Source organism: Biomphalaria glabrata, chromosome 11 (genome assembly GCF_947242115.1).
Source record: "Biomphalaria glabrata chromosome 11, xgBioGlab47.1, whole genome shotgun sequence".
NCBI classification, from domain to species: Eukaryota; Metazoa; Mollusca; class Gastropoda; family Planorbidae; genus Biomphalaria; species Biomphalaria glabrata.
In genome coordinates, this window is record NC_074721.1 from 35,685,678 (window position 1) to 35,711,893 (window position 26,216).

A 26,216-nucleotide genomic window follows, 5' to 3' on the forward strand; every position below is an offset into this window, starting at 1 on the left:
AAGAAATTAATTCTTGGCATTGCTTTGAGCGCGAGAAAATTGAGGCTACAGAAGTAGCAAGATCTTGTGTGGATCCAGAGTTGACAGTTTCTTCAGCAGAACATTCAATTTCAAAGTTGCGAAACATTTAATCAAGAAGTTATATGACCCTAAGCTCGCTGGCTGGACCAAAAGATTAGATATAAATGCACTTAGAATATGAAAGATCAGATGGTCTGCTATAGCTCTTAAAAATTAAAAAATAATTAGGTGTCATGGAAGGCGCCTTGGCTAAGTGGTAAAGCGACTGGCTTCTGAACCGGATTAACCGGGTTCGAATCCTGGTGAAGACTGGGACTTTTAATTCGAGGGATCTTTGGGCGCCTCTGAGTCCTCCCAGCTCTAATGGGTACATGATAAGTAAAGGCGGTTGGTCGTTGTGCTGGCCACATGACACCCTCGTTAACCTAGGCCACAGAAACAGATGACCTTTACATCATCTGCCTTGTAGACCACAAGGTCTGGACAGGGAAGTTTTACTTTTAGGTGTCATGACATTACTAATTGTAAAAGTTGTAACTGAATTGAGTGTCATGACGCACTATTACTTGTAAAAAGGTAAAAACTGGATTGGAATGTGTTTTGTTAATGTTTAAGTACATTCAATTTAACTCGTTCTTTTTGTTTTGTTTTTTATTTTGTTGTTTTTTTAGTCACACACCAACGTTCAAAATCTTTGAGTTCCCACTCACTAATATCTGGCTACGCCACTGCCTATTTGGTACTACGTGGCTGAGGATTAGCAGCTGGTTTAATTGAGCAGTTGTATATAACAGCCTGACTACGTTTGGATCCGACAGAGTTCTGAAGAATCAAGTTACAGTAAGTATTAACACCTCCTCATTATCCCACATCTCTCTCTCTCTCTCGCTCTCGATCTCTTTCTCTCGATCTCTATCACACATTTTATGTTTATATTCTCCCTTTCACTAACTCCATTCTTTGCACCACACACACACACAGTCCTACTCCCTAGCGTTTTATTGCGCCATTTTGTAGTGCTACGACTAAATGATACTGTTTAGCGTGAATGTATGAATGACACCATTGGATCAGTGACTTTCAATTATGTCGACACTTTGAATGTTAAAATCTCACCGCTAAATAGTTCTAAGCATACATATAAATGTCGATCAGAGCTCCGAGTTCGTAGGCTACCATTCTGGCTACCTCTGCCAACCTGCAGGATGTCTAGAAATAATCCTCATTTCCGAAAGAATGCCCAAAACAAGAGAAATATAACGGACAAAGCATTATGGGAAGTGTTTCAGCAGACATCTACATTTAGATTTTAGATCATAGACAGGGGCGGACTGGCTATATGGGCAAACGGGCAAATACCAAATGGGCCGGTCTGGTCGCAACCAAAGAAAAAAAAAAATTCAATGCAGACAACTTTTAAAAAAGGCCCGAACACGTTTTTTTTTTTTTTTAAATTCTTATTACAATTAATTTTGTTTGAAATTCAACAAGAAAAATACACTATACACTGTACGTATTATCATTTCCAAAACGTTAGACTGTACTTTCTGCTATGCACGAGCGGCATAGACTGCCTTGATGTCTTCATACATGTATAAATAGAATACATTATGTAATCCTACGAATGCATACATCCAGTTTTCGATGCGTTATCAAACTTTATATATTTGTAGAGAATTAGGCTTACACCTATAATATAACATATGGGCATGGCCGGGAGGGTCTTCAAATTATCACTTGCCTCAGACCTCATTGTCAGAAAGGGAAACTTTACTTACTGCCCCAGTGCAGCCAACTTAAGGAAACAAAGTCACCAAATTTCATGAGCGTAGTCAAAAGAGGTTTTGTGGTTTCCCTCCCCCCCCCCCCTTTCAATTGAATTTTTTTTAGCGGAAGAGTAGCAGGCTAATTACACTGTAGATACTTCAGAATATACATTTTTAAAGCTTAAAATAACGGAAATTATGCTTGGTTGCGGGGCTTCGCCCCAGAATCCAGTTGGGGGGGGGGGGCTCACAGCGCTCCCTCAGACTCCCCAGCTGGCGGTGTGTACTGTCTTTCCACTAATTATAGCAAGGGAGTATTCTAGGGTAGAAAATTTTGTTTGAAAGAATGAAACATCAGAATGTAATGAAGATTAATTACATATACACACAATAATATATATATATAAATGCGGAGTGGGGTAAAAATCCCCCCCACTAGAAAATATATGACATGCCATTTGTGGGCCGGTTTATATGGTAATGCCCGGGCCGATTTTGATACACAGTCCGCCCCTGATCATAGACTATATATATAGTCTATGATTTAGATCTATTTAGATTTGGTACAATTATGAAGGATTTTAGAAAGAGACCTAGTAGACCTCTAGCTCTATTTACCTTTGCTAAAAGGATGGAGGAGTGGGTGAGTGTTTTAGCAGACGTCTAGTCTCTTGATCATTGACTGGTGTAGTGTGTGGCTCATTTTTTTTCAAAATAATTGATATGTTTTATTTTCGGATTGAAATTTTTTATCAACTTTCTCCAATGTAGTTTTATTTATAGCGTACCTAATTAAAGAATTATTGTTTCAATAAATGTGTCATTTCATTCATGCGTCGGTCTGACAAACTCAGAGAACAAGAGTAAGGTATAGTTAAGAGAAAGAGAGAGATTGAGAGAGAGAGATTGAGAGAGAGAAAGTATTTTGTCATAATTAAGCGTAGTAAGAAATTTGGTGATGCACTCTGCCCAAAGAGCTTTTGAAGAGCCAGTCTAGTGAGGCCTGTCTATTGCATGTTTAATAAGTCCTCTCTATTGCATGTTTAATAAGTCCTGTCTATTGCATGTTTAATAAGTCCTCTCTATTGCGTGTTTAATAAGTCCTCTATATTGCATGTTTAGTGATGGGCAAAAGTTAGCTAAAAAGTTGCTAACTTTTAGTTTAACTAAAAAAAATTAGTTAAGGCCAAAGTTTAATTTAAAAAAAAAAGTTTAGTTAAAATCCTAGTTTAATTAATTTTTTTTAGTTACAAACTAAAAAGTTTAATTACAAATTTTACAAACTTTTTTAACATACATACCAATAAATATTTAGATCTATGTAATTTGGAGAATATATGTAATGAATAATAGAGAGGAGAATAAACTAGAGGGTGCACAGGTCACTAGAAAGCCTTTTGACCTTTACCCTATAATGGTCGCTATTCCCGCCAATTCAATGTATTTCAAAGGCTAGAAAAATAAACGTGTTCATTATATTTCTAGCAAGTTTCGCTGCTTGATAAATCCTGATAATTCCTTGCTTCTATTGATCTACATTTTGTTGCTTTTTTTTAGACACCAGTGTGTTCCTGTATAGCTGCAAACAAAGAATTTTGCTTTACTATAGATCTAAAAGAAATGTCGACTCTTTCTCTTTTTATTTTAAAACTTTTTACTAGATAGATCTAGAGTTACAGTCTAGTGACATCTAGTCTATTAGTATTAGTCTATTACTACTATTAGATCTATAGTAATAATAATAATATATTTAATTATTTTAGTCTCTTAGTCTTAATTTTAAGTAGAGTCTAACTCTTAGTAGTCTTAGATCTAGATTCTAGATGTAAATTTAAAATTATAAGTCAATAATATAGATTTAGATCTATTAATTGAAATCTATACTATATTACATTACTTTATGAGACTAGATCTATTACTTTAGAGTTTAGAGATTCTACTATTCTAGAATTAGAGTCTAGATTAGATTATTAGATCTAGATATATTATATCTAGATTAGGCCTACTTATTATACTAAGACCTAAGATGCATAGATGATAGATCTATAATGACTATAATACTATTAATACTAACTGTATCTAACTAACTAATAATAGTAATAATAGTCGTCACTATATACTAGATCTAATACTAAATTAACTAAATCTAGAGTTCTAGACTAGATCTACATCTACTTCTATTATAATTATACTTATATCTACGAACTAGATCTATTAGACTAGATCTAGTATTAACTACTATAGAGTATACAGACATAAATACCCATATCTAGTTATAATCATAATTATCATAATTATAATAATCTAAAATCTCTAGATCTAGAGTTACTAAGATATCTACTAGTTACTAGACTCTATCTAGATTTTAGATCTAGTAGTAGTAGTAGTAACTAGTATTTCTTAGATTATTTTTAGATTAAAATATTAATTATTTGATCTAGGTCTAGTAGCTAGATTTAATTCTAGATCCAGATTATGTTTCTGATCATTTTGTTTGTAGAAGATATTAGATCCAGAATATTCTAAAATCTAGAGTTAGTTAGAGAGTCAACATGCAGTTTTATCATTACTTCTAAAGGTACTTATATTAGAACTTGGACAATTACTTCTAATTTCTTTCTATAATAGTATCATTCTAATTCTAGTGATTCTATTAAGAATCTTAATTTAAGATCTACACATCTATCCCATAAAGACATTTAAATCTTTTTTCATGTGCACAAATAAATGTTTATTACATTTTGCTAAAGAGATTGGTTGTGCTTTATATTTTTCATGTTTGGCTGTTTCGTCCTTAAAAAAGGTCAAAATAGTTAGTAAAAGTTTAACTAAAGTTTCTTAGTTTAGTATAACTAATTTTTTCAATTTGTTATTAACTAAAAGTTTAATTACTTTTTTTTAGTTGAAACTTAGTTTTAGTTTAACTAAAAAAATTTAGTTTAGTTCCCATCACTATGCATGTTTAATAAGTCCTCTCTATTGCATGTTTAATAAGTCCTGTCTATTGCATGTTTAATAAGTCCTGACTTAACTGTTATACGGGATGATCTTCTCAATGTTGGAGTAGTCGTGAGTTTGCTTCCGTTAGCAATAATTTAAACTTAAACATGTTTTGTCTTTCATTATTACACAGTTGAAAACTAAAACGGAAAAAAACAAATGGCACTATTGAATGTTGAAATTATCTTGACGATTGTTTGTCTTGTAGCAGTCGATTGGTCAGAGTCAAGGACAGCACAGGTAAGTCAAGTTGTTTTATATAGTTATAATTGCGAACCATGCCCGCCGCCATCCCCAGTACTCCTGAGCTAGGATCCAGAAAGACACAGAGAGAGAGAAAGAGACAGTGAGAGAAAGAGAGACAGAGAGAGACAGGGAAAGAGAGACAGTGAGAGAGAGATAGACAGAGAGAGGCAGAGAGAGAGAGACAGACAGAGAGAGAAACAGAGAGAGAGAGAGACAGCGAGAGAGAGACAGAGAGAGAGAGACAAAGAGAGACAGAGAGAGACAGAGAGAAAGACAGATAGAGACAGAGAGAGACAGAGAGAGAGACAGAGAGAGAGACAGACAGAGAGAGAAACAGAGAGAGAGAGAGACAGCGAGAGAGAGACAGAGAGAGAGAGACAAAGAGAGACAGAGAGAGACAGAGAGAAAGACAGATAGAGACAGAGAGAGACAGAGAGAGAGACAGAGAGAGAGACAGAGAGACATAAAGAGAGAGAGAGAGAGATAAAGCGCGCAAGATATGATACATTGTATCACTGTTGTTTCTCTACATTCAAAAGAAGTCAAATAAAAAATTACAATGAATAAAACCAAATTGAAACTTCTTTTAAAAAATGTTTGTTTAAAACTAAAGCTGAAATTAAACGTAGTTGTATCAATTAGTTCCAATCAGTCATCTATTTAAATTTGTAATAGATCTAGACTAGCACTAACTGTGCGAATAGAAATATTTTTAGCAATGGTTTTTGTTTAGCGCAATTTCATGCTTTTGGTTTTCTCAATGCGCTATGCTCCTATGATACCGACATTCACGGCTGGGAAGCACTAGCTCTCGGTCGCTCCTCATGGCGTGAAGCTGTGAGTGTCGGAGTCACGAGATACGAAGCAAGGAGAACGAGATACGAATCATGGAGAGTGGCCAGCGCGAAAGTGCGCCGAACCAACACAAAGCTGACAGAAGAAGCAGACCTATCTCCAACTGACCAAACCCACCCATGCCACGTATGCTGCCGGCTTTTCAATAATTTATACCACCATGTCTGTCAAGTACTATTTCTTTCCCTTTTTCGATACCAAAAAAATATCAATAGTTAATTACCTGATTGAGTCAATTTTTTAAAATTGATTCTTTTTTTGTCGGGTACAAGAAATAATTGTGCGAAGTTAATCTAATAATATTTTAATAAATTATTAAAAATAATTTGTTAATAAAATAATAAGTGGTTAATTTCCCCGTAAATGTCCATCTGTCTGTCTGTCACACTCAGATCTAGAAACTAGAAGAGAAATGCGATGCGGCTTGAAAGGTTTAGGTGCAACGGCTACTTTTGTCTGTCGGTTGGTCTGTTTAGATAAAAAATAAAACTCTAAAAGCTTCCGAAACATCTCAATCTATAATATATTTTCCGGATGTTTTTGTGCAAAACTAATCAATGTCAAAGAATGTTTGTTTGTTCTTCTAACTTATATTACTTACATTTAATTTCCATGCTTAAACGATTCAAGAACACATGATGAATAATCTATTGTTCCGTTGTTGTTTTTTAATGTAAATAGCATATAATGAAAATCTCTATACTGACTTATATTTCATTAACTAAAAAGTTATTCCGGATATTGCTTTATAAAAAATAAATTATGTCAAATGAATGTTTGAAATCACATAATTGACTAATATTACACTTATATTCTTTGACAATACGTCACTATATGCATGACGCGTAGGACGTAATCATCTTCTTTTTTGAAGTAACGTCTGCATTATATAAGATAGTTTAATTATCGATATCAAATTGTTTTGTAATTTAATCTTAAAACAAATTTATGTTAAATGACTTTATTTTTTTCAAAAATATCAACGATATTTTTTTTTATCGGTAAAGAATGTTCCGGATTTAGTTTGAAAAAAAAAACGACCTACATTACTTTAATTTTCTTACAAATCGTCGCCAAAAAAGTTCTTAATTTTTTATGAAAAATCTAATAACTCCAAAACAATGTTTGAAATCCCTCTTCAAATAAATAAAACAGATAATCTTTTTCTCATTTACGGAAATAGGTTTTTCTGGATTTTTATGAAAAATATTTTTATTCTATTTATGTTAAATCTCACTTCTCTCTTACACTACATTTAACATTCTAGCTAAAACGTTACAAAATCTAATTATCGTTAATATTATGTTCTGATTTTTAAGGAAAACAACTTCCTAACACCAAATTATGGTATGAAAATCTCTCCACAAGGCTATGGTACATCTAATTTTCATACGACACCATCCCAAAAATTTAAATAACGGTATTAGATTTATGTGAAATCTCTTTTTCTCTTACTATATATACAAACATCCAGAACAATCTATTATACATACATTAAACTATTGCGATGTTTGGGAAGATAAATTAAAGGTTAATCAATTATCATTAGCTTGTAGTGGTTTTTTATATTAAAATTAAAGTATAAACTTGATCGGAGAATGCGTGTGGTAGAAATAGCTCTAACAATTATTTAAGGGGCCTAAACACAACACATTCAGCCATTTCCTGTGAATATATAGTATAAGTTTCCCTTTTTGCTCTTAAACAAAATAAAGAATTACCAGTGTTTAATAGACTAACCGATTACTTTTTTTTATTGATTCATTTTTTGTCTGTCTCAATGAATAATTGTGCGAAGTTAAAGCTTGATTCGAGAATTGATGTGGCAGAAATAACGTGCACGCACTTTTTACCAGACAGACATACAAACAGACATAGTGAGTTGATATAAGCTTTATAAAAAAAAAATTCTCTATACAAACTATATTGTTTCGTTTTGTTTTTCTTGCTGTTTGTTCAACATTTGTTTTTAATCTGATTAGCTTCAAGCTTGATTAGGTTCTTTGTATTTCACCAGTGTGCTCAAACGGGCCAATTCTGCTCAAGATTTGATGGATGCTGTCAAGCAAATGAAGTCTGCTTAACACACAATGGATATACAGACTTTTCGGAATCTACATTCTGTACAAACCTTCAAAGTAAGGTAAATGCTGGACCGAAACTTGCCTCTGGTAAGATTGTTCATAAGTTATTTTTATAGAATAGAACCTAGATCTATTCGAAAATATATTTAAAAAAAAAACGATTCTGCCCAGTGTCCCACGGCTAGTGTTGGCTTTGCAGTAAAATCCAAACTAGCCAACAATCTAGCAGGGCTACCAGAAGGAATAAATGACCGTGTAATGACTTTACGCCTACCCTGACCTCAAGGCGACATGCAATTCTAATATGCCCCAACCATTTTTAAACAACATTTAGGAAGGATTCTACTCAGATTTGATCTCTGCCAGGGGCGGACTGGCTATATGGGCAGACGGGCAAATGCCCGGTGGGCCGGTACCAAATGGGCCGGTCTGGTCGCGACCAAAGAAAATTAAATTCAAAAGTGACAGCAGCAAGACACAAAGGCCCAAACACGTTTTCTTGTTTTTTTTTGTTTTTTTTTGTAAATTATTATTACAATTAATTTTGTTTGAAATTCTACAAGAATGTAATTTTAAGAATTACACTATACACTGTACGTATTATCATTTGTAAAACGTTAGACCGTACTTTCTGCTATGCACTAGCGGCATGCCTTCAACACTACTTTGATGTCTTCGAGACTGTGTTTGGCCTGATCATTTTGCTGGTCGGCATGGGCCTTTGATGGCACTCCTTTTTTGGTTTTGCTCCTTCCCTCACCCTTTTTTTAATGGTTCCATTGAAAGTTAACGAAAAGAGGGATGGGAGAGGTTAAGTTAGAAAACATTGATATAACGCGGCAAAAGGGGAGACAATTAGCTCTTTAACAAAACTTAATAGAAGTTTACAAACACATACATACAGCCGCGAAATCGCAAACCACCCAATTTATTCATATCTCAATATAGGTATAAAGTTCTACTTTCTGCGATTTGAAAAGAAAAAGTTTCTTGTTGTTTATTTGTAATAGCATATATCTAAACATACTACACTTAAGACTTACAAAAAAACAAATTATTTAATTACAACATAAATCTAGATCTAAATCAATTCTATACCATTATGATTAATGGCAAGCTTATGCATAGTATGAAGTCATTAATAATGAAAATTATTACAATAATTAAAATAATTTATATACCGCTGTCACATCCGATATTTAATGAAAAGAGATTTAGAATCATTTATTTTTTTAAATAATATATTCATATACAAATCGCTATTTTGAGAATGTACTCGGAGGAAGCAAGAGCTTTTCACATTTAGAAGTACATCTCTTACCGTTCTGCTTTCTCTTATCTTTTAAAGGAATAGAGAGATCTATCTATCTATCTATCTATCTATCTATCTATATATATATATATATATGGTTCGATTATGACCACTTTGTCATCCAGGGGGCTGAGGGCTTTGCACTGGGGTTTTATGTCTCCTCGTGTGGCTGGTGAGACCTATGTGAGCCTGGAATGTTCGGCCGCACACTAGGCAGGTTATTACAGCTGGAGCTAGTGTCATTGGCCTTCTTCTCTGGCGTTTTTCTTCTGCCAGCATTGTTCTCTTTTCCTCAGCAACCTGTGCGCCGGTTTTCACAGCGCGACGCCATGATGCTCTGTCATGTGCCTGTCTCCCAGGTGGCTGTATCTATGCTGAACGCCTTCAGAGATTCTTTGAGGGTGTCCCTGAAGCGCTTTCTTTGCCCACCTTGCGAGCGCTTTCCTTCGCTTAGTTGGCCATACAAGAGTCGTTTAGAGATGCGGTGGTCTTTCATTCTGCATACGTGTCCTGCCCATCGCAGCTGGAACTGCATCAGGATTGTGTGGATGCTTTGCAGACCCGCTCTTTGAAGTACTTCAGTGTCTGGTATTTTGTCTTGCCATTTGACATTCAGTATTTTTCACAGACATGTCATGTGGAAGTGGTTCAGTTTCTTTACATGTTAACTGTACACTATCCATGTTTCTGAGACATAGAGCAATGTAGGGAGGATGACGGCTCGTTAGACCCCTAGTTTTGTATTTGTGGTGATAGACTTTAAATGAATGGGTTGCCTGAGTCAGCCAGGAAAACCAATGATTTAGCATATTTTAAGTCACAGATCAACATGCATGATTAGATTGACACGAGAAATGCGTAGGACCTAATTATTTTATTTTTTTGAAGAAACATCTGTAATCTATAAGTAATACCAAAAAGTTTGAAACTCATTAAGACTGCTATTGTAGTGTTTATAGTTTTCAGACTACATACATGTATAAATAGAATACATTATATAAGCCTACGAAAGCATACATTCAGTTTCCGATGCGTCACAAACTTTATATATTTTGAATAAAATTAGGCTTACAACTATGATTAAACACATGGGCGTAGACGAGAGGGGAGGAATTCAAACCATCACTGGCCTCAAATCTCATTGTCTGAAAGGGAAACTTTACTAACTTCCTCAGTGCAGTCAACTTAAGCAAACTAGTCACCAAATTTCATGAGCGTACCCAAAAAGGATTTTGTGGTTTCCCTCCCCCCCTCCAATACAAAACTAAAGCATTTTACCATTTTCTACCAGTCGCTGGACTCCAGTGAATAGAAGATTAAGTTTTTGATTTTTTAAGCGGAAGAGTAGCAGGCTAATTGCACTGTAAATACCTCGAAATATGCATTTTTTAAAGCTTAAAATAACGGCTTACAGCGCTCCCCCAGACTCCCTAGCTGTCCCTTGGCGGTGTGTACTGCCTTTCACTAATTATAGGAAGAGAGTATTCTAGGGTAGAAAAAACGTTTAAAAGAATGAAAGATAAGAATGTAATGAAGATTAATTACATATACACACACTAATACATATGTATATAAAAATTGCGGAAATATATGACATGCCATTTGTGGGCCGGTTTATATGGTAATGCCCGGGCCGATTTTGATACCCAGTGCGCCCCTGATCTCTGCAATAAATAAAACACCCTAAACAGACAAACTCAGCGCCAGGGTGGGATCTGATTGGAAAACCTGGAGACATGTGCTGGACAGACGTGGCATTGGTCACTGCAACAGCGATGGCGAAATGTTATTAAAAATGTGCGCGGCCCACAAGCTGACTGTAAAAGATTCACTCTGCCAGTTACCACACAGGGGAAACTAATGTTTCTGTATTCACAGATATTGCAAAATCTTCAGTTTGTTCTAGGGCAACTTAACACATGCTAGGTTTAGCGTTAGTATCCTAAGAACATTTACATACATACATACATACATGCAAACCAAACTTACATACATACATACAAACATGCATCAATATATACATACTTAGGAGCCTTCATAAAAACAAACATACTTACAAACATACATACATACATACCAGGGCCGGACCTAACGATTGCGGGGCCCTATGCGAAACGGACTGCGCGGGGCCTAGTCTGTGTAGGGATAAAGACAATAAGTGAAAATTAAGATTTTTGTATTTGAAAATAAATTTGTCTTTACATTTCATTCATTTTTTTTTACTAAGTGCCTAATCACGATCAGATTAACTTTACGAGTCTTAAGTGTTGCGAATGTCAGGAGGGGTTTTTCGGGCTCAGGGTAAGATGTACGGGTCCGGGCTTCCCCTCCTGAACAGTATAACTAAAGTAAAGAGTAGTAATATGTGAAACTAAGGCTGACTAAATGCCGACTAAATGTCACTCAACTGAACGACAATTGTTTAACACGAACACTAGTTACAAATAGTTAAGTTAGTTAACAACAAGATCTTACGTTTAACAATTGAATGAATGGATGAAAGCAGTGTATCTCTCATTAGTGGACAGATAAGCTAAAAAAAAAATTACCAGTGTTTTGGCGGTATTTAGTAGAATTTGCCTTAATGATTCCATTTCATCTGCTCATTTTCACCCACATATATCTGCTGACTGGTCTGTTGATGACCTAAATGCTTGCTTGAGGTTCGCTGTTAACTTTTATATGTCATAACGCTGAAGGCTCTTGACAGGAAACTCAAATAGATTGTGGTGTGATTTCAGCTGTTCAAATCTGGATGCAAGGATTGACTTGCAGTGTCCACAATTCTGTTGAAGCAATGTATCCCTTAGTCATCTCCAGCATTTCCAGGTGTGACATTTTCCACAGATTTATCATCCCGCATTTTCCTTTGACGTTTGGCTGGAAAGATTCCAACAACTTCCATGTTTTTGCCAATTCCTTTACAGTAACCAGAATCTGAACAAACCCATCAACTCTCAGTTTCCTTAGCCAAGTCATCAAGTTTTTGTACGAATTCATAGCAGTGCTCAAATTTACTGTTTCACCTTGCAGTTCTTTATTCACGAAACTGACTTGGAAGAGCACGTCGTACCATAACACAAGAGACACTAAGACTTTGTACTGCTTTAATGTTTCATACAGTGTTTCTGATTCACTTTTAATTATCGCATCATTAGTCTCTTTAGTTAATTCATCGAGTGCGTCACAAAGTTCAGATATTGATAATGAAATGCTTCGACAGACAGATTGGAATTGTTCTCTTCATTTGTGGGTCTACTTTGTAGATGCTGAGAAGATAGTGTACACGCGTTGTATAGTTCCAAAAAAGGTGAACGCATCAGTGCATGTTTTGATCATGTCTGCTAGCACCAGATTGTAATTAGGACACGCACATGGAGTAAAAAATTGCTCTGTTGTTAATATTTAAAAGGCGTTTTTGAACTTCAGAATTGACGCCTTTTATGTTCGCACCGTTATCGTTACCTTGTCCACGAATATTGTCAACATTTAATTCAAGCTTCTCCAGCTCATTCACTAGTACATCGCTTAAGCCCGGCCCAGAAGACACTTAATAAAGCGTTCACAGCGTCTATGCGGCCGCAGTGGGCCCGCACTTTCATAGCCCACTGCACTAATTATAGGTGTAAATTATTAAATTGTACAATTATAACTAAATCTCCTGTAATTCTAAACATATATATATATATATATATATATATATATATATATATATATATATATATATATATATATATATATAATAAAATCCTGGAAATCTCCTGAAATGATTAAAATCTAAGATCTATGTATGAAATGGAATGTTGACTTCGATACATGCAACGCTCGTAAAGTAAAGTTAATTTGATCGTGATTTTGTACTTAGTAAAGAATAAATAAAATACATAGACAAATTTATTTTATCTGACAAAACTTTAATTTTCACTTACTATCCTTACCCCTACCCAGACTGCAACCCGCGCTTTCCTTTTCGCATTGGGTCCTACAATTGTAAGGGCTGGCCATGGGCGTTCATATATAACTATAGGCTCTTTCTCATTAACCCCATCTGATACATACCGGAGTGTTAATGACATCTACTCTTTGTGACTTATGTCCTGGAGTACTATCCAATAGCACTTAAAAATACTTTGCATTCTTCATGTCTCTAAGGATAGCATACACAACATCATCAGCAGCTAGAGTAATGAGTTACTATCACATTTTTATTAAATGAAAGCTGACAATACATGTTTTTTTTAATCGCGCTTAGGATTGGCGTTTTACATATTGAATGACACATCAAAATGACGATGTTGTCTAATTTTCAGGAAATTTGAATAATTAAAGGAGATTTCCAGGAGTTCCTGGAAAAACATAAGTTTGCGGAAACCCTGTAATTCTAAGTTATAATTTAATTATTTACATCTAGATCTAGAATTAGCGCGGGGCCAATGACAGTGTGGCCGCATAGGTTGCTGTGGCCTAAGACCTGCCCTGCATACGCCTTACTATGTGCTTTATATTATACTAGCCGGATATGACCTTCGCCTGCGGGCTATAGTTTGGAGATTATTGATCCAGTAGATTGGATCTATAGATCTATATCAATTTGGCGAATTTTTTCGTAGATTTTTTTTAAATTTTTGCTACGAAAGTAGAGTAACAGTGTGAAAATGGGTTTACCCGTTCAGCTGAGCATTTTATATCAAATAGAAAATACTCTGAGAACGGGTTTATCCGATTTGTTTCAAAGCTTTGTTCTTTAATATAGATCAATGTATGTATCTTTTATTTGTATGTATCTCTTTCTTACTTCTCTCTATTTTCATTTCGCCCTCTATCAGTCCCTCTCTTCTCATTGTCACTTTACTCTTTTCTCTCTGTGTCACTTTTCTCTCTTTTACGTATCTCTCTTTTTTTTTTTTGTCGTTTCTTTCTTAGTCTCCACTCTCACTCTCACTTCTCTGTTTTTTCTGTCTGTCTCTCTCTCTCTCGTCTCTTTCTCTTCGCTCTCTTTTTCTATACTATAGCTCATCTCTCTCACTTTTTTTTTCATCTCTTTTTTTCTTTGTTACCTCTTTTTCTTCTCTCACACACATGCTTCTCTATCCCTCTCTTTTATCTCTCTGTTTCCTCTCTCTCTCTTTCTCTCTCTCTTTCTCTCTCTCTCTCTTTCATCCCTCTTCCTCTCTCTTTCTTTTCTCTTTCCTCCCGTTCTCTCTCTCTTTTTCTCTTTCTTTTACCCTCTTTCTCGCTCTCTTCCTACTCTTCTCTCTCTCTCTCATTTTCTTCCCCCCCTTTTTTTTCTCTCTCTCTTTCTTCTCTTTTTCTTCTCTCTCTCTCTCTCTCTCTCTTTATTACTCTCTCACTCTATCATGTTTAACATTGTAAATCCATTTACAAATATTTGTGTATGATCTCCCTAGGCGTCAGATGCAATGACAGCATTGAGTGTAGAGACAAGTGCTGCCGTGAAGAGAAAGCCGTTCGTCAAATGTCGCGCACCTGTGGCGTTCCAGAAGATTATAGAACTCCACCTGTAATATATTACAACTGTATAACTTCCAGACCTAAATCCTTTTTTGTGGGTTAATATTAACTTTGATGTACGAACAACATTGTTTACTTTTACCGTGAACATTTTACAATGCAATCAGAACATAACGTAGGAGATAACAAACACAAATGTAAATTGCTTGTCAACAATTACACTGCCAATCTCGCTCATGTATGCTGCAATATTAGTATTAGTTTACACAAACAAATATATATAAATGTTAGTGATTCATTTAAATTAAATATATTTTATGCAACACTAAATTATTAAATATCGATATGTTACCAATTTTTCTTTACTGCAAATGAAAATAGAATTTAAAACAAGTATTTAAAAAATTACGTAATTTTAAAAATAAAAACATTAAACTAAATTTCTATGAGAGTTTGTGCTTTCTCATAATTCAAAGCCGGCCCTTGATGTGTCTACTTACAATATTTGTTTTAAAAAAAAAATAGTTAGGTATTATTTTGCTAATCGCGTACTGCCGTTCACGCGGTAATATTAAATAGATTTTTTCTCTTTAAAAAAAAGAAAACTTTTTTGTGTGTAAAATAAAAATGTAATTTTAAAAAATTTGACAAAAAATCTAAAACCATTTGCATAAATATGTTAAAAATATGGTACGGTACATTGCTGTGAGCCCTTCTAAAGAGCTTCCCGTGTTTGTTACTATTAATAGTGAATAGTTCTAAAAGTGGTGTTTTTTCATGAAGAAACTACTTGCATAATGATTTTAAAATTAGATTTTTCGTTTTCAGAAAAGAAAAAAGTAGCAGTAGCATCAAAACTTAAATACTATTATGTCGGATTTTCACTATCTTTGCTAGTTTATGAGATCTACACGGGACGGACAGACGCTCAGACATTTCACACAAAACTAATAGCGTCTTTTCCCCTTTCGGGGACCGCTAAAAATATGTTTTGTATAATCAATTTTAAAAACAAAATGGTTGGCTTTCATGGTATATGTAGCGGTCGTTTCACCTGAGCTTATCAAACTAGGAAATAGTGAAATCGATTAATTAAAGAAAAAAAAACTTTCTAGATTTTGCAAGTAAACGAGACTCATCCCACGAAATTAATAGCCGCTTACTATCGATATCCACTATAGGAAGATTAAGAGTGATGTTACATGCTCGGGGCTTGACTATGCTGAACACAATACAAGCTACCTCGGTATTCTTTGCTAACCAAAATAAAACTTGGTCTCCCACTATTTTAGCAACACATAAATCCCGAGCCCAGCGTCTAGGTTAGTGTTTCCCGGATTGTTTTTTGCGAAACCCTCGTGTTCCGTGAGGCCTGAATAGGTGTTCCGCGAAAAACTGGAATTCATAACTAGTAGGCCATCAAGTGAATTAACCTCTCAAAAAAAATTGTTCCGCTAAATACTCGGAATGTGCGGAGAGTTCCGTTAAGGAAAAAGTTTGAGAAACACTGGTATAGGTGATTATTAGACTAGTAGAAAATGTTAATGCAGACAGTGTGGGCGTAGCCGATTGAAAGAACCATAACTGCATAAAAATTTTGAGGTGAAAAAATATGTGGTTGTCTCTCTTTGCCTAAATCTAGGTCATATACAATCACTATTGATTTGTACAATGCCTACTCTTGGCGTGCAGTCTCATGGGTCAAAGGTTAAAACTAGGTGGGCGGGTAGCTCAAAAACGACTTGAACGATGTCCCACAAGAGATTTGACAGTTCAAGTGTCTCTTGGGAAATACTAGCTACTTACTTATCTACACAGTGACCAGTGGAATTAAACATCATTGGGGGGGGGGGGGGGCGGCGGGAGGCTGCATTTTGCGTAATCTTAGTTACGCCTCTAACAGTAGCAACTCATGTCTGTGTTCGAAGTAGAATCATCTTGAAAATGAAATTACACTCTGGTCTTATAATACGGCATCGAAGGGAACGCGACTTAAATGTCTCTCTGTGTATTCAGAAAGACTTGTATAAATAAATAGACTACAATAAATTATTAAATAGACTACAATTTGTGAATAAATAATGTATAAATACATAGACTGCAATGTATAAATAAATAGACTACAATGTATAAATAAATAGACTACAATGTATAAATAAATAGACTACAATGTATAAATAAATAGACTACAATTTATAAATAAATAGACTACAATGTATAAATAAATAGACTACAATGTATAAATAAATAGACTACAATGTATAAATAAATAGACTACAATTTATAAATAAATAGACTGCAATGTATAAATAAATAGACTACAATAAATTATTAAATAGACTACAATTTGTGAATAAATAATGTATAAATACATAGACTGCAATGTATAAATAAATAGACTACAATGTATAAATAAATAGACTACAATGTATAAATAAATAGACTACAATTTATAAATAAATAGACTACAATTTATAAATAAATAGACTGCAATGTATAAATAAATAGACTACAATGTATAAATAAATAGACTACAATTTATAAATAAATAGACTGCAATGTATAAATAAATAGACTACAATGTATAAATAAATAGACTACAATTTATAAATAAATAGACTGCAATGTATAAATAAATAGACTACAATTTATAAATAAATAGACTACAATTTATAAATAAATAGACTGCAATGTATAAATAAATAGACTACAATGTATAAATAAATAGACTACAATTTATAAATAAATAGACTGCAATGTATAAATAAATAGACTACAATTTATAAATAAATAGACTGCAATGTATAAATAAATAGACTGCAATGTATAAATAAATAGACTACAATGTATAAATAAATAGACTACAATTTATAAATAAATAGACTGCAATGTATAAATAAATAGACTACAATTTATAAATAAATAGACTACAATTGTTAGACACCTTATTTATATAGGTTAGTTATTTAGCGACGCACCATAGAAGACGCATATTGAACGGGACTAGTGACGTTTGGGATATGTTGGGTTAGAGACCGGAAAATCAGTTAGCGATAGAATACTCCAGGGTAACGACGTGTTTAGTGACAGAGACTTCTACTGTGGCCTTTTATCAGAATAAATCTATGTGAAATTGTTCATCAGTGTTGACTACATCTCTTCACTAGTTAAAAACCGATGTGCCTGTTCTTGTCTGTATTGTTGTTCAACTACACGGAATACACCCGAAGAGTAATTGGTTGAAATCCAACAGTCATCCATAGTTGACTTCAGGACAGCCTGAATAGGCAACATCACAGTGGCGACCCCCGACGCCCGAAGCCCGAACATCGAACCGGACCTCGAAGCAGAACGTTTACTCAGGTGAGGGTCGTGCACTCGAAGTTATAAAGTTTCATCGGAGTACGGCTGAACACAGCATCATCGCAGAGTGACTTTGTTCTAGATCTACATGTTCTTGATCGTACGTTCAACGAGCCGTTAACTCAGGGTGACCTTCGTCAGGACAGTAATCATCGCAACGTCTGGTCTACTTAACCAGTATAGTATCAAAGCCTGATCTTCATATGCTGAATCGACCTACAACCAAAGAAACCGTTCATTCATAACGGGTGAGAGATCGTTAGTGAACCTGTTGGACATATTTTTTCTTCGTCGTAGGAGCCACATCGAGTATCAAGTTTTACCTCGTCAGTTTCGAGAAGGACAGTTTACCCGCTGTCAGAAGTATTGTGAGTACTACAAGTTTGGTAGCTAACTAAATCGAAATCGCTCTGTCGTCTTACCCTTTGAGAGATTCTTGTGGAGCAGTTTGCTCATTGAACCGGTTGCTTGCCACTTTTATAACGGTCACTGTGTTTAACCCTTGGAAGGTTAGTAAAATCGTATTTTTCGCTGCTGGACACTGATATATTTAGTATTCGTTGGTCTAGACGATATCTAGACTTGTTGATATTGAAGTTGTGGAAACAGCTACATCCACTTAATTTCGTTGAAAACCGTTAATCGTATAACGGAACGTCGTCGGAGGTGACCTTGGTTTCACCTAGTCTACATTGGACAGTTTGGTCTAGTGAAGCAGCATACAACAGCAAACTTCGTCGTACTACCAGAGTAGCAGCAGAAGCAGTGAACTATTTTAGAGAACCGTTATTCGTCAGCCCAGATCAAGTCATCGTCAAGAAAGTCGTTATTCGTCAGCCCAGATCAAGTCATCGTCAAGAAATTCGTTATTCGTCAGTCGTCCAGATCAAGTTGCCGTCAAGAGACTGTTATTTGTCAGTAGTCGTCTACACAAATCAAGTCATCGCCAGAGGAACCGTTAACCTATTCGTCAGTAACTGTGTACACAAAGTCGTCGGAACTACACATACGGTCATCAACAGTCGTCGAAGAAACTGAAACATTTTGCTGTGGCATATCAAGACATCTGTGGCATTACGTGGGATACTCGACACGGATTGTATCCACTGGTAGCACCGGAGAACAGAGTCAGAACTGGAAGAGAATTTGTTGTGATCTAGCATATTCGGGAGTCCGAACAAAGGGATCTTTCTTATCAAAAGCTAAGTGCCATTTTTCTTATTAGTATATGTTTAGATTGTCCTTAGAAATAGATTTTGTCTAAATTTGGTATGTTAGCCTGAAATTCAGGTGGTGCTGAAGCCTTAAAACCCGTTCGGGGTAGAAGACATAATTTAGATGAAAAGCTATATTATACGTTTAGGGTTGTAATTGTTTTGTTTGTGTAAACGTCATATCCATTGTTGCTTAGTTACTTCGTGACGTTATCAATGTGTGCCATATTGTCATATCCCAACCCATAGCAGTCTCATTTAATTATTTCATTTGTTTATATTATTTTAAATTATTTATTTTATTAATTTAATTAGATCTGTATTTTTTTTCACTTAATGATAGAAAGTGCGGGTAGGATTCTTTTATTGTGAATCAGACTAAAATAATTTTAGTTTGAGCGGTTAAAATCAAATATGATTTTGCCATGAGAATAATGCCGAAACTGGCTATGTAGTCAAACACTGTCGTCTGGCTAAATTTAGATCTACAAATTTTTGTACACCTCGTTAGTACATTAAATCATCTAGACTCTAATTTGAAATATTATTAATTGAAAGATGAATGAAGGTAGTACATTCTAGATATATAGACTTATATCTTGTTGAAGATATATTTGACATTGTATAAACTCATATTTGTTTCATATGGTTAAATAGAACCATAATCTACTCTAGATCTAGACTCTAGACAGTCGTTAGTCGTTGAATTTACTCTATAGACACTTCAGTCACATCAAATTTTAAAATTGATCATAGTTATTCATACTAATAGTCATAGTGCTCTTGATAACTAGATCTAAATGGTATTATTATACATACTATAATATACTAGATTTAAATTTGTGTGATACTAGACCTAATATACAGATTTGAATATAACCATAATAACTCAGACTAGATTTACACATTTACTAAATCTATAGATAGAGACATAACACTTAAAACTTGTATAAAAGTGTGTAAAAACTTAAATATAAAATAAGTTTAAAGTATAGCCATAACTAATATAGGCTAAGTAAAAATATATAAATTTGGGTGAAAATAAAATACAATGGCTACATCATCATATGTGGACCTTAAGGAGGTTAAGGAAACAGCTATGCAGGATGGAAAGGCCATGGAGTTAAAAGGAAAGGACTTAGCAGCTTATGTACAGCAAGTTGTGAAGGAAGAAACGGAACGTCAAAGACAAGAGATAGAAAGACAAGAAGAACGTCAAAGACAAGAGATAGAAAGACAAGAAGAACGTCAAAGACAAGAGATGGAGAGACAAGATAGGATCAGAAAGGAAGAATATGAGAAGCAAAAAGAGGACCAAGAAAGGCAGAGAGAACATGAAGCTAAAATGGAGAAGATGAGATTGGACGCAGCACAAGCCAGAGCTCAAACTGAACAAGGAAATAACACAAATAACTCAAATAATTATACCACTCAAAGAGACAACCCTAATTCGCAGACATGGCTAAAGAGAAAGATACAAAGTTTTGATGAACAGAAGGATGACATTGGTGATTTTCTGAAAAGATATGAGGCAAAAATGTCTACATTTAATATGCCTGAAGAAGAATGGTCTGAAATACTGATAGACTTCGTTCATGGTCAAGCTCTAACAATATGCCAAAATCATGACCATCATATTGATGATAGCTATCAAGTTTTAAAAAGAGAGTTGCTGAATGCCTATGGTCATAATGCTACAACTTTTAGAAAGAAATACTTTGACAATATACCATCATTAGGAATAGACCCCCAAACTACTATTAATATGGAAAAGGATTTTTTCAATAAGTGGGTAAAATTAGAAAAAGTGATAAACTCTTATGAGGGATTAAAAAATTTTATTCTAGTGGACAACTTTGTAAATAAATGTGATCCTCAATTACAATCTTTTATTAGAGAAAGAAACCCAAAATCTATAGATGAAATAACAGAGATAATGAGAGTATACAAAAATGCCTATCCCAATAAACCATTTTCTGATAGGGATAAGAGCAAAGTAGATTTAATAGGATACACCAAAGAAAATGTTGATAGAAGTAGAAATAGAAACAGATCAAATAGTGGAAATAGAAAATATAGTGAAATAACCTGTTTTAAATGTCAAGGAAAAGGTCATATAGCAGCTAACTGTAGAAGAGGGAATAGTAGGTCTGGAAGTAGAAATAGATACAATGAACAAAATAACAGTAGATATAGGAGTAGAGATAGGAATGACAGGGGAAATTATAGAAATAGGAATTACAGTAGGGAATACAAAAATAAAGGTACAGATAGGATATATTTCATGGAAGGAAATAGGAACAATTTTGCAGTGTACCCAGGGCTTGTAGATAGAATTCCGGTGGAATTAATCAGGGATTCAGGTTGTAACACTTTGGCAGTAAAAACTAAATTTGTCAAACCTCATTGGTATAAAGGGTTTACTAAGAAAGTAGAATTAGCAGATGGCACCGTAAGGGAATTTAAAGCTATAAGGGTATACATTGAAACTCCATTTTTCACTGGTTATTGTGATGGCATTGCAATACCAGAAATGAGATATGATATGTTAGTAGGAAACATAAAAGGAGTTAAAGAATGTTCAAGAAAAGAATTAGAAGACTGGCAAAACAAATACAAAAACATAAGACAAAATTATGAAAACATAGAAACACAAAATATAACAAGTATGATAATAACAAGATCAATGGATAAACAAGATGAGAAACAGGAAAATACAATAAATGTAATAAGTAATGATGAAGAAAAAGAAACCAGTAATGTAATACAAATAGAAAATACAGATATTAAGGAAAGAGAGATAGAAAATGAAACACAAAATAGTCTTGAAACACAAATATCTCAAAGTGAAAAAGAAACAACACCCACATTCGCATTAGAACAAATTAATGACAATATTATTGGGAAAATATATTCAAGAATATCAGATAAAAACAATAATAATCCAATGGAGAAATTTTGTATAGAGAATAAAATATTGTTTAGACAAACAAGTAATGATAACAAGAAAATAAAACAACTTGTCTTACCACAGAAATATTGGAAAGATGTTTTAATCATGACACATGATAATAATTTAGCAGCACATAGGGGAGTAAAGAAATGTTATAGGAATTTGTCAAAACAAGTATTTTGGCCCAAAATGAAAGCAACAATCAACAAATACATAAACTCATGTGACATATGTCAAAAGAGATCTAACAAAAGCTTAGTGAATAAAGCACCCATTCAAGAAATGGATGAACCTACAGAACCATTTCAGAAAGTATCTATTGATTTAATAGGTCCTTTAATTCAAACTGAAAATAATAACAAATACATTCTAACAGTAATAGACATGTTTAGTAGATACCCAGAGGCAATCCCATTATCAAATACAAGTGCAGAAAATATCATTAATGCCATAACTCAAAAAGTAATTACAAGACATGGTATACCTAAAATTATATTGAGTGATCAGGGATCTCAGTTTAAGTCAGAACAATTTAAGAAATGGACTAAACAATACAATATACAACACATATACTCTTCGGTTTACCACCCAGAGAGTAACGGTTTATGTGAACGGTATGGTGGTTCATTAAAAAGATCATTAACAAAAATAATTCAGAATAATCAGAACAAGTGGGATCATTACATTAACTATGTACTATTTGCTCATAGAAACAACATCCATGAAGCAACACAATTTTCTCCATATGAAATAATACATGGAAGAAAACCCAGAGATGAATTAGATGTTTTTAAAGAAAATCTAATAGACAATGATAATAAATTAAATAATGACAGTGAAACAACAATCACAACAGAATTGAAAGAGATATGGACTCAAGCATATAACAACAACAAGAAGTACAAACAAAGTGCTCATGAGAATATAAATAAGAAAAGACAATTGAAAACACTAGAAGTAGGAAACAATGTATTAATATTAATAAATGACCTGAAAAATAAAATTGGTAAACAATGGAAAGGTCCATTTAAGGTGATAAAACAAATTAATGATGTGAATTATCAAATTGAAATAAATGGGAAAATTAAAACATATCACATAAATAATTTGAAACTGTATCATGATAGAGAAGATGAGTTGATACAAAACATTCAGGAGGAAATAGAAAATACATTTTCAGAAAGAGAAGAATGCTTGATGATAATAACAAATGAAAATCACAATGAAAATGATATTAAGGAAATACCTGTAATAGAAACAAAAGAGAATCAAACTTGGCAAAAGATTAATCTTAATAATTTAACTAAGGAAAAGTCAAAAGATATAACTAAAATAATACAGGAATACAAAGAAATTTTTTCCAGCATACCAGGAAAAACTAATATTATTAAACATGACATTAAAGTAACAGACTCAAAACCTATCAAGCTTAAGCCATATAGAATACCGCTACATTTACAAGACAAAGTAAAAAAAGAAATAGACAATTTACTAGAATCAGGTATAATTGAACCATCAACATCTCTTTATGCTTCACCAATTGTGATAGCCAAAAAGAAGAATGGAGATATACGGTTATGTATTGATTATAGGAAACTTAACAACATCACAGAATTTGACCCATATCCAATGCCAAATATAGAGGATATTTTACATAAATTAAATGGAGCAAAATTTTTTACTAAATTAGATTTAACTAAAGGTTATTGGCAAATACCTTTAACAGAAAATGCAAAACCTTACACAGCATTTGTAACACCATATGGTATTTTTCAATGGAATTATATGAGTTTTGGATTAGTAAATGCACCTGCCACATTTAATAGAATGATGAACATGATAATTGGAAACAAAGAAAATGTTATTTGCTATTTGGATGACATATGTATTTTTAATAATAGTTGGGAGGAACATTTGGTAGATGTAAAAGAAGTGTTTAAAGTAATAAAAGAAAGTGGACTTACAATTCAAGCAGAAAAAGTAGAAATAGGATTGGAGGAAATAATTTTCTTAGGACATAAAGTAAATAACAACATGATTAGCCCTATTGAAGATAACATAAAGAAAGTACTTAATATTGAAATACCTACAACAAAAAGACAAATTAAAAGCATATTAGGAATAGTAAATTATTACAGAAAGTTTATAAAGAACTTAGCAGAAATAGTGAATCCATTAAATGACTTACTTAAGAAAGGAAAACCTCAAAAAGTAGTCTGTAATGAGGAATGTGTGAAAGCTATTGACAGAATTAAGGATATTTTTAGTCATGAACTAATATTAAGACTACCTGATAAAGACAAAATATTTTATGTCACAACTGATGCATCTGGTAATGCTATTGGTGGTTGTCTAATGCAGAACTATGATAACTTACATCCTATATTATATGTAAGTAGAAAATTGTCAGAGGCAGAGAAAAAATATAGTGTCATTGAAAGAGAAGCTTTAGCTGTAATATGGGTAATTACTAAGCTAGAGAGCTATCTAATAGGAAGGAAATTCATATTATTAACTGATCATAAACCTATTCAGTATATACAGCAAAAGAGCATGAAAAACAGTCGTGTTTATAGATGGTTCTTATCACTACAGGAGTATAAATTTGAAGTGAAAGCTATTAGTGGATCTGTGAATATTGTAGCTGATCTATTATCTAGAATGACATTGAAATGAAATAATTTTGTAAATAAACTATGATTATATTGAGTATGTAATATATATTAATATATTGACACCATTTATATGTTATGGAAAAGGGAGATAAGTAAATTTGATGTTAAGCATTTAAAAGTAAGTATGGATATTTTTATTTGTGTGAATCATTTCATATATCATTGACGAAAGTTAGTTCTATGGAAAAGGGTGAGTATAAAAGAAAAATGGACATTAGCGTATAAAAGGGTGGTAAGGAAAAAATTTATTGAATGTGGAAATAAAGTCTATAATTGTTTTTTGAAATATTGTATTTTATCAGATTACTGCCAGTGAAGAACATTTGTGATGTATGACCTGCCCATAAGATGCCACATTTTCCTCCATGATGAACTGTGTACTAATGAAGATGATTCTGGAATGTTATGAACATTGACATTGAATATGAGGAACTGTCAAGTCAAGATGAAGATGTCAAGATTTTATGTTTGTTGTCTTCCCCTTAAATTGAAAATGCCCTTGTAAGACTTGACAGTAGTGGAAAAATATTGCCATATTTTTTTTTCAAGGGGGGGAGGAATCTGTTAGACACCTTATTTATATAGGTTAGTTATTTAGCGACGCACCATAGAAGACGCATATTGAACGGGACTAGTGACGTTTGGGATATGTTGGGTTAGAGACCGGAAAATCAGTTAGCGATAGAATACTCCAGGGTAACGACGTGTTTAGTGACAGAGACTTCTACTGTGGCCTTTTATCAGAATAAATCTATGTGAAATTGTTCATCAGTGTTGACTACATCTCTTCACTAGTTAAAAACCGATGTGCCTGTTCTTGTCTGTATTGTTGTTCAACTACACGGAATACACCCGAACATCTACACCCAAACGCTGGCAGAGTAATTGGTTGAAATCCAACAGTCATCCATAGTTGACTTCAGGACAGCCTGAATAGGCAACATCACACAATGTATAAATAAATAGACTGCAATGTATAAATAAATAGACTGCAATGTATAAATAAATAGACTACAATTTATAAATAAATAGACTACAATGTATAAATAAATAGACTGCAATGTATAAATAAATAGACTACAATGTATAAATAAATAGACTACAATTTATAAATAAATAGACTGCAATGTATAAATAAATAGACTACAATTTATAAATAAATAGACTGCAATGTATAAATAAATAGACTAAAATGTATAAATAAATAGACTACAATTTATAAATAAATAGACTGCAATGTATAAATAAATAGACT

General features: G+C 33.6%; 1 protein-coding gene and 1 long non-coding RNA gene across 2 annotated transcripts; both read left to right on the forward strand.

Moving 5' to 3' along the window:
• The first annotated feature begins 731 nt into the window (after positions 1-731).
• Positions 732-15,200, forward strand: LOC106056508 (uncharacterized). Its single transcript, XM_056005077.1, has 4 exons — positions 732-861; positions 4,921-5,027; positions 7,906-8,059; positions 14,693-15,200. The coding sequence occupies exons 2-4, from the start codon at positions 4,947-4,949 to the stop codon at positions 14,857-14,859; spliced, it is 402 nt and encodes a 133-aa protein (XP_055861052.1). The 5' UTR covers positions 732-861; positions 4,921-4,946; the 3' UTR covers positions 14,860-15,200.
• Positions 15,201-19,651: 4,451 nt separating this feature from the next.
• LOC129921814 (uncharacterized) lies at positions 19,652-25,727 on the forward strand. Its single transcript, XR_008773793.1, has 2 exons — positions 19,652-19,901; positions 25,264-25,727. It is a non-coding gene; the product is annotated as an uncharacterized LOC129921814 (long non-coding RNA).
• Positions 25,728-26,216: the final 489 nt, after the last annotated feature.

Excerpts from the sequence above, each read along its gene's own strand:
- LOC106056508 (XM_056005077.1), top strand. The coding sequence starts at position 4,947 with ATGGCACTATTGAATGTTGAAATTATCTTGACGATTGTTTGTCTTGTA. Across the intron at positions 5,028-7,905 it reads CAGAGTCAAGGACAGCACAG|TGTGCTCAAACGGGCCAATT; the intron begins GTAAGTCAAGTT and ends GTATTTCACCAG. Across the intron at positions 8,060-14,692 it reads TGGACCGAAACTTGCCTCTG|GCGTCAGATGCAATGACAGC; the intron begins GTAAGATTGTTC and ends TGATCTCCCTAG.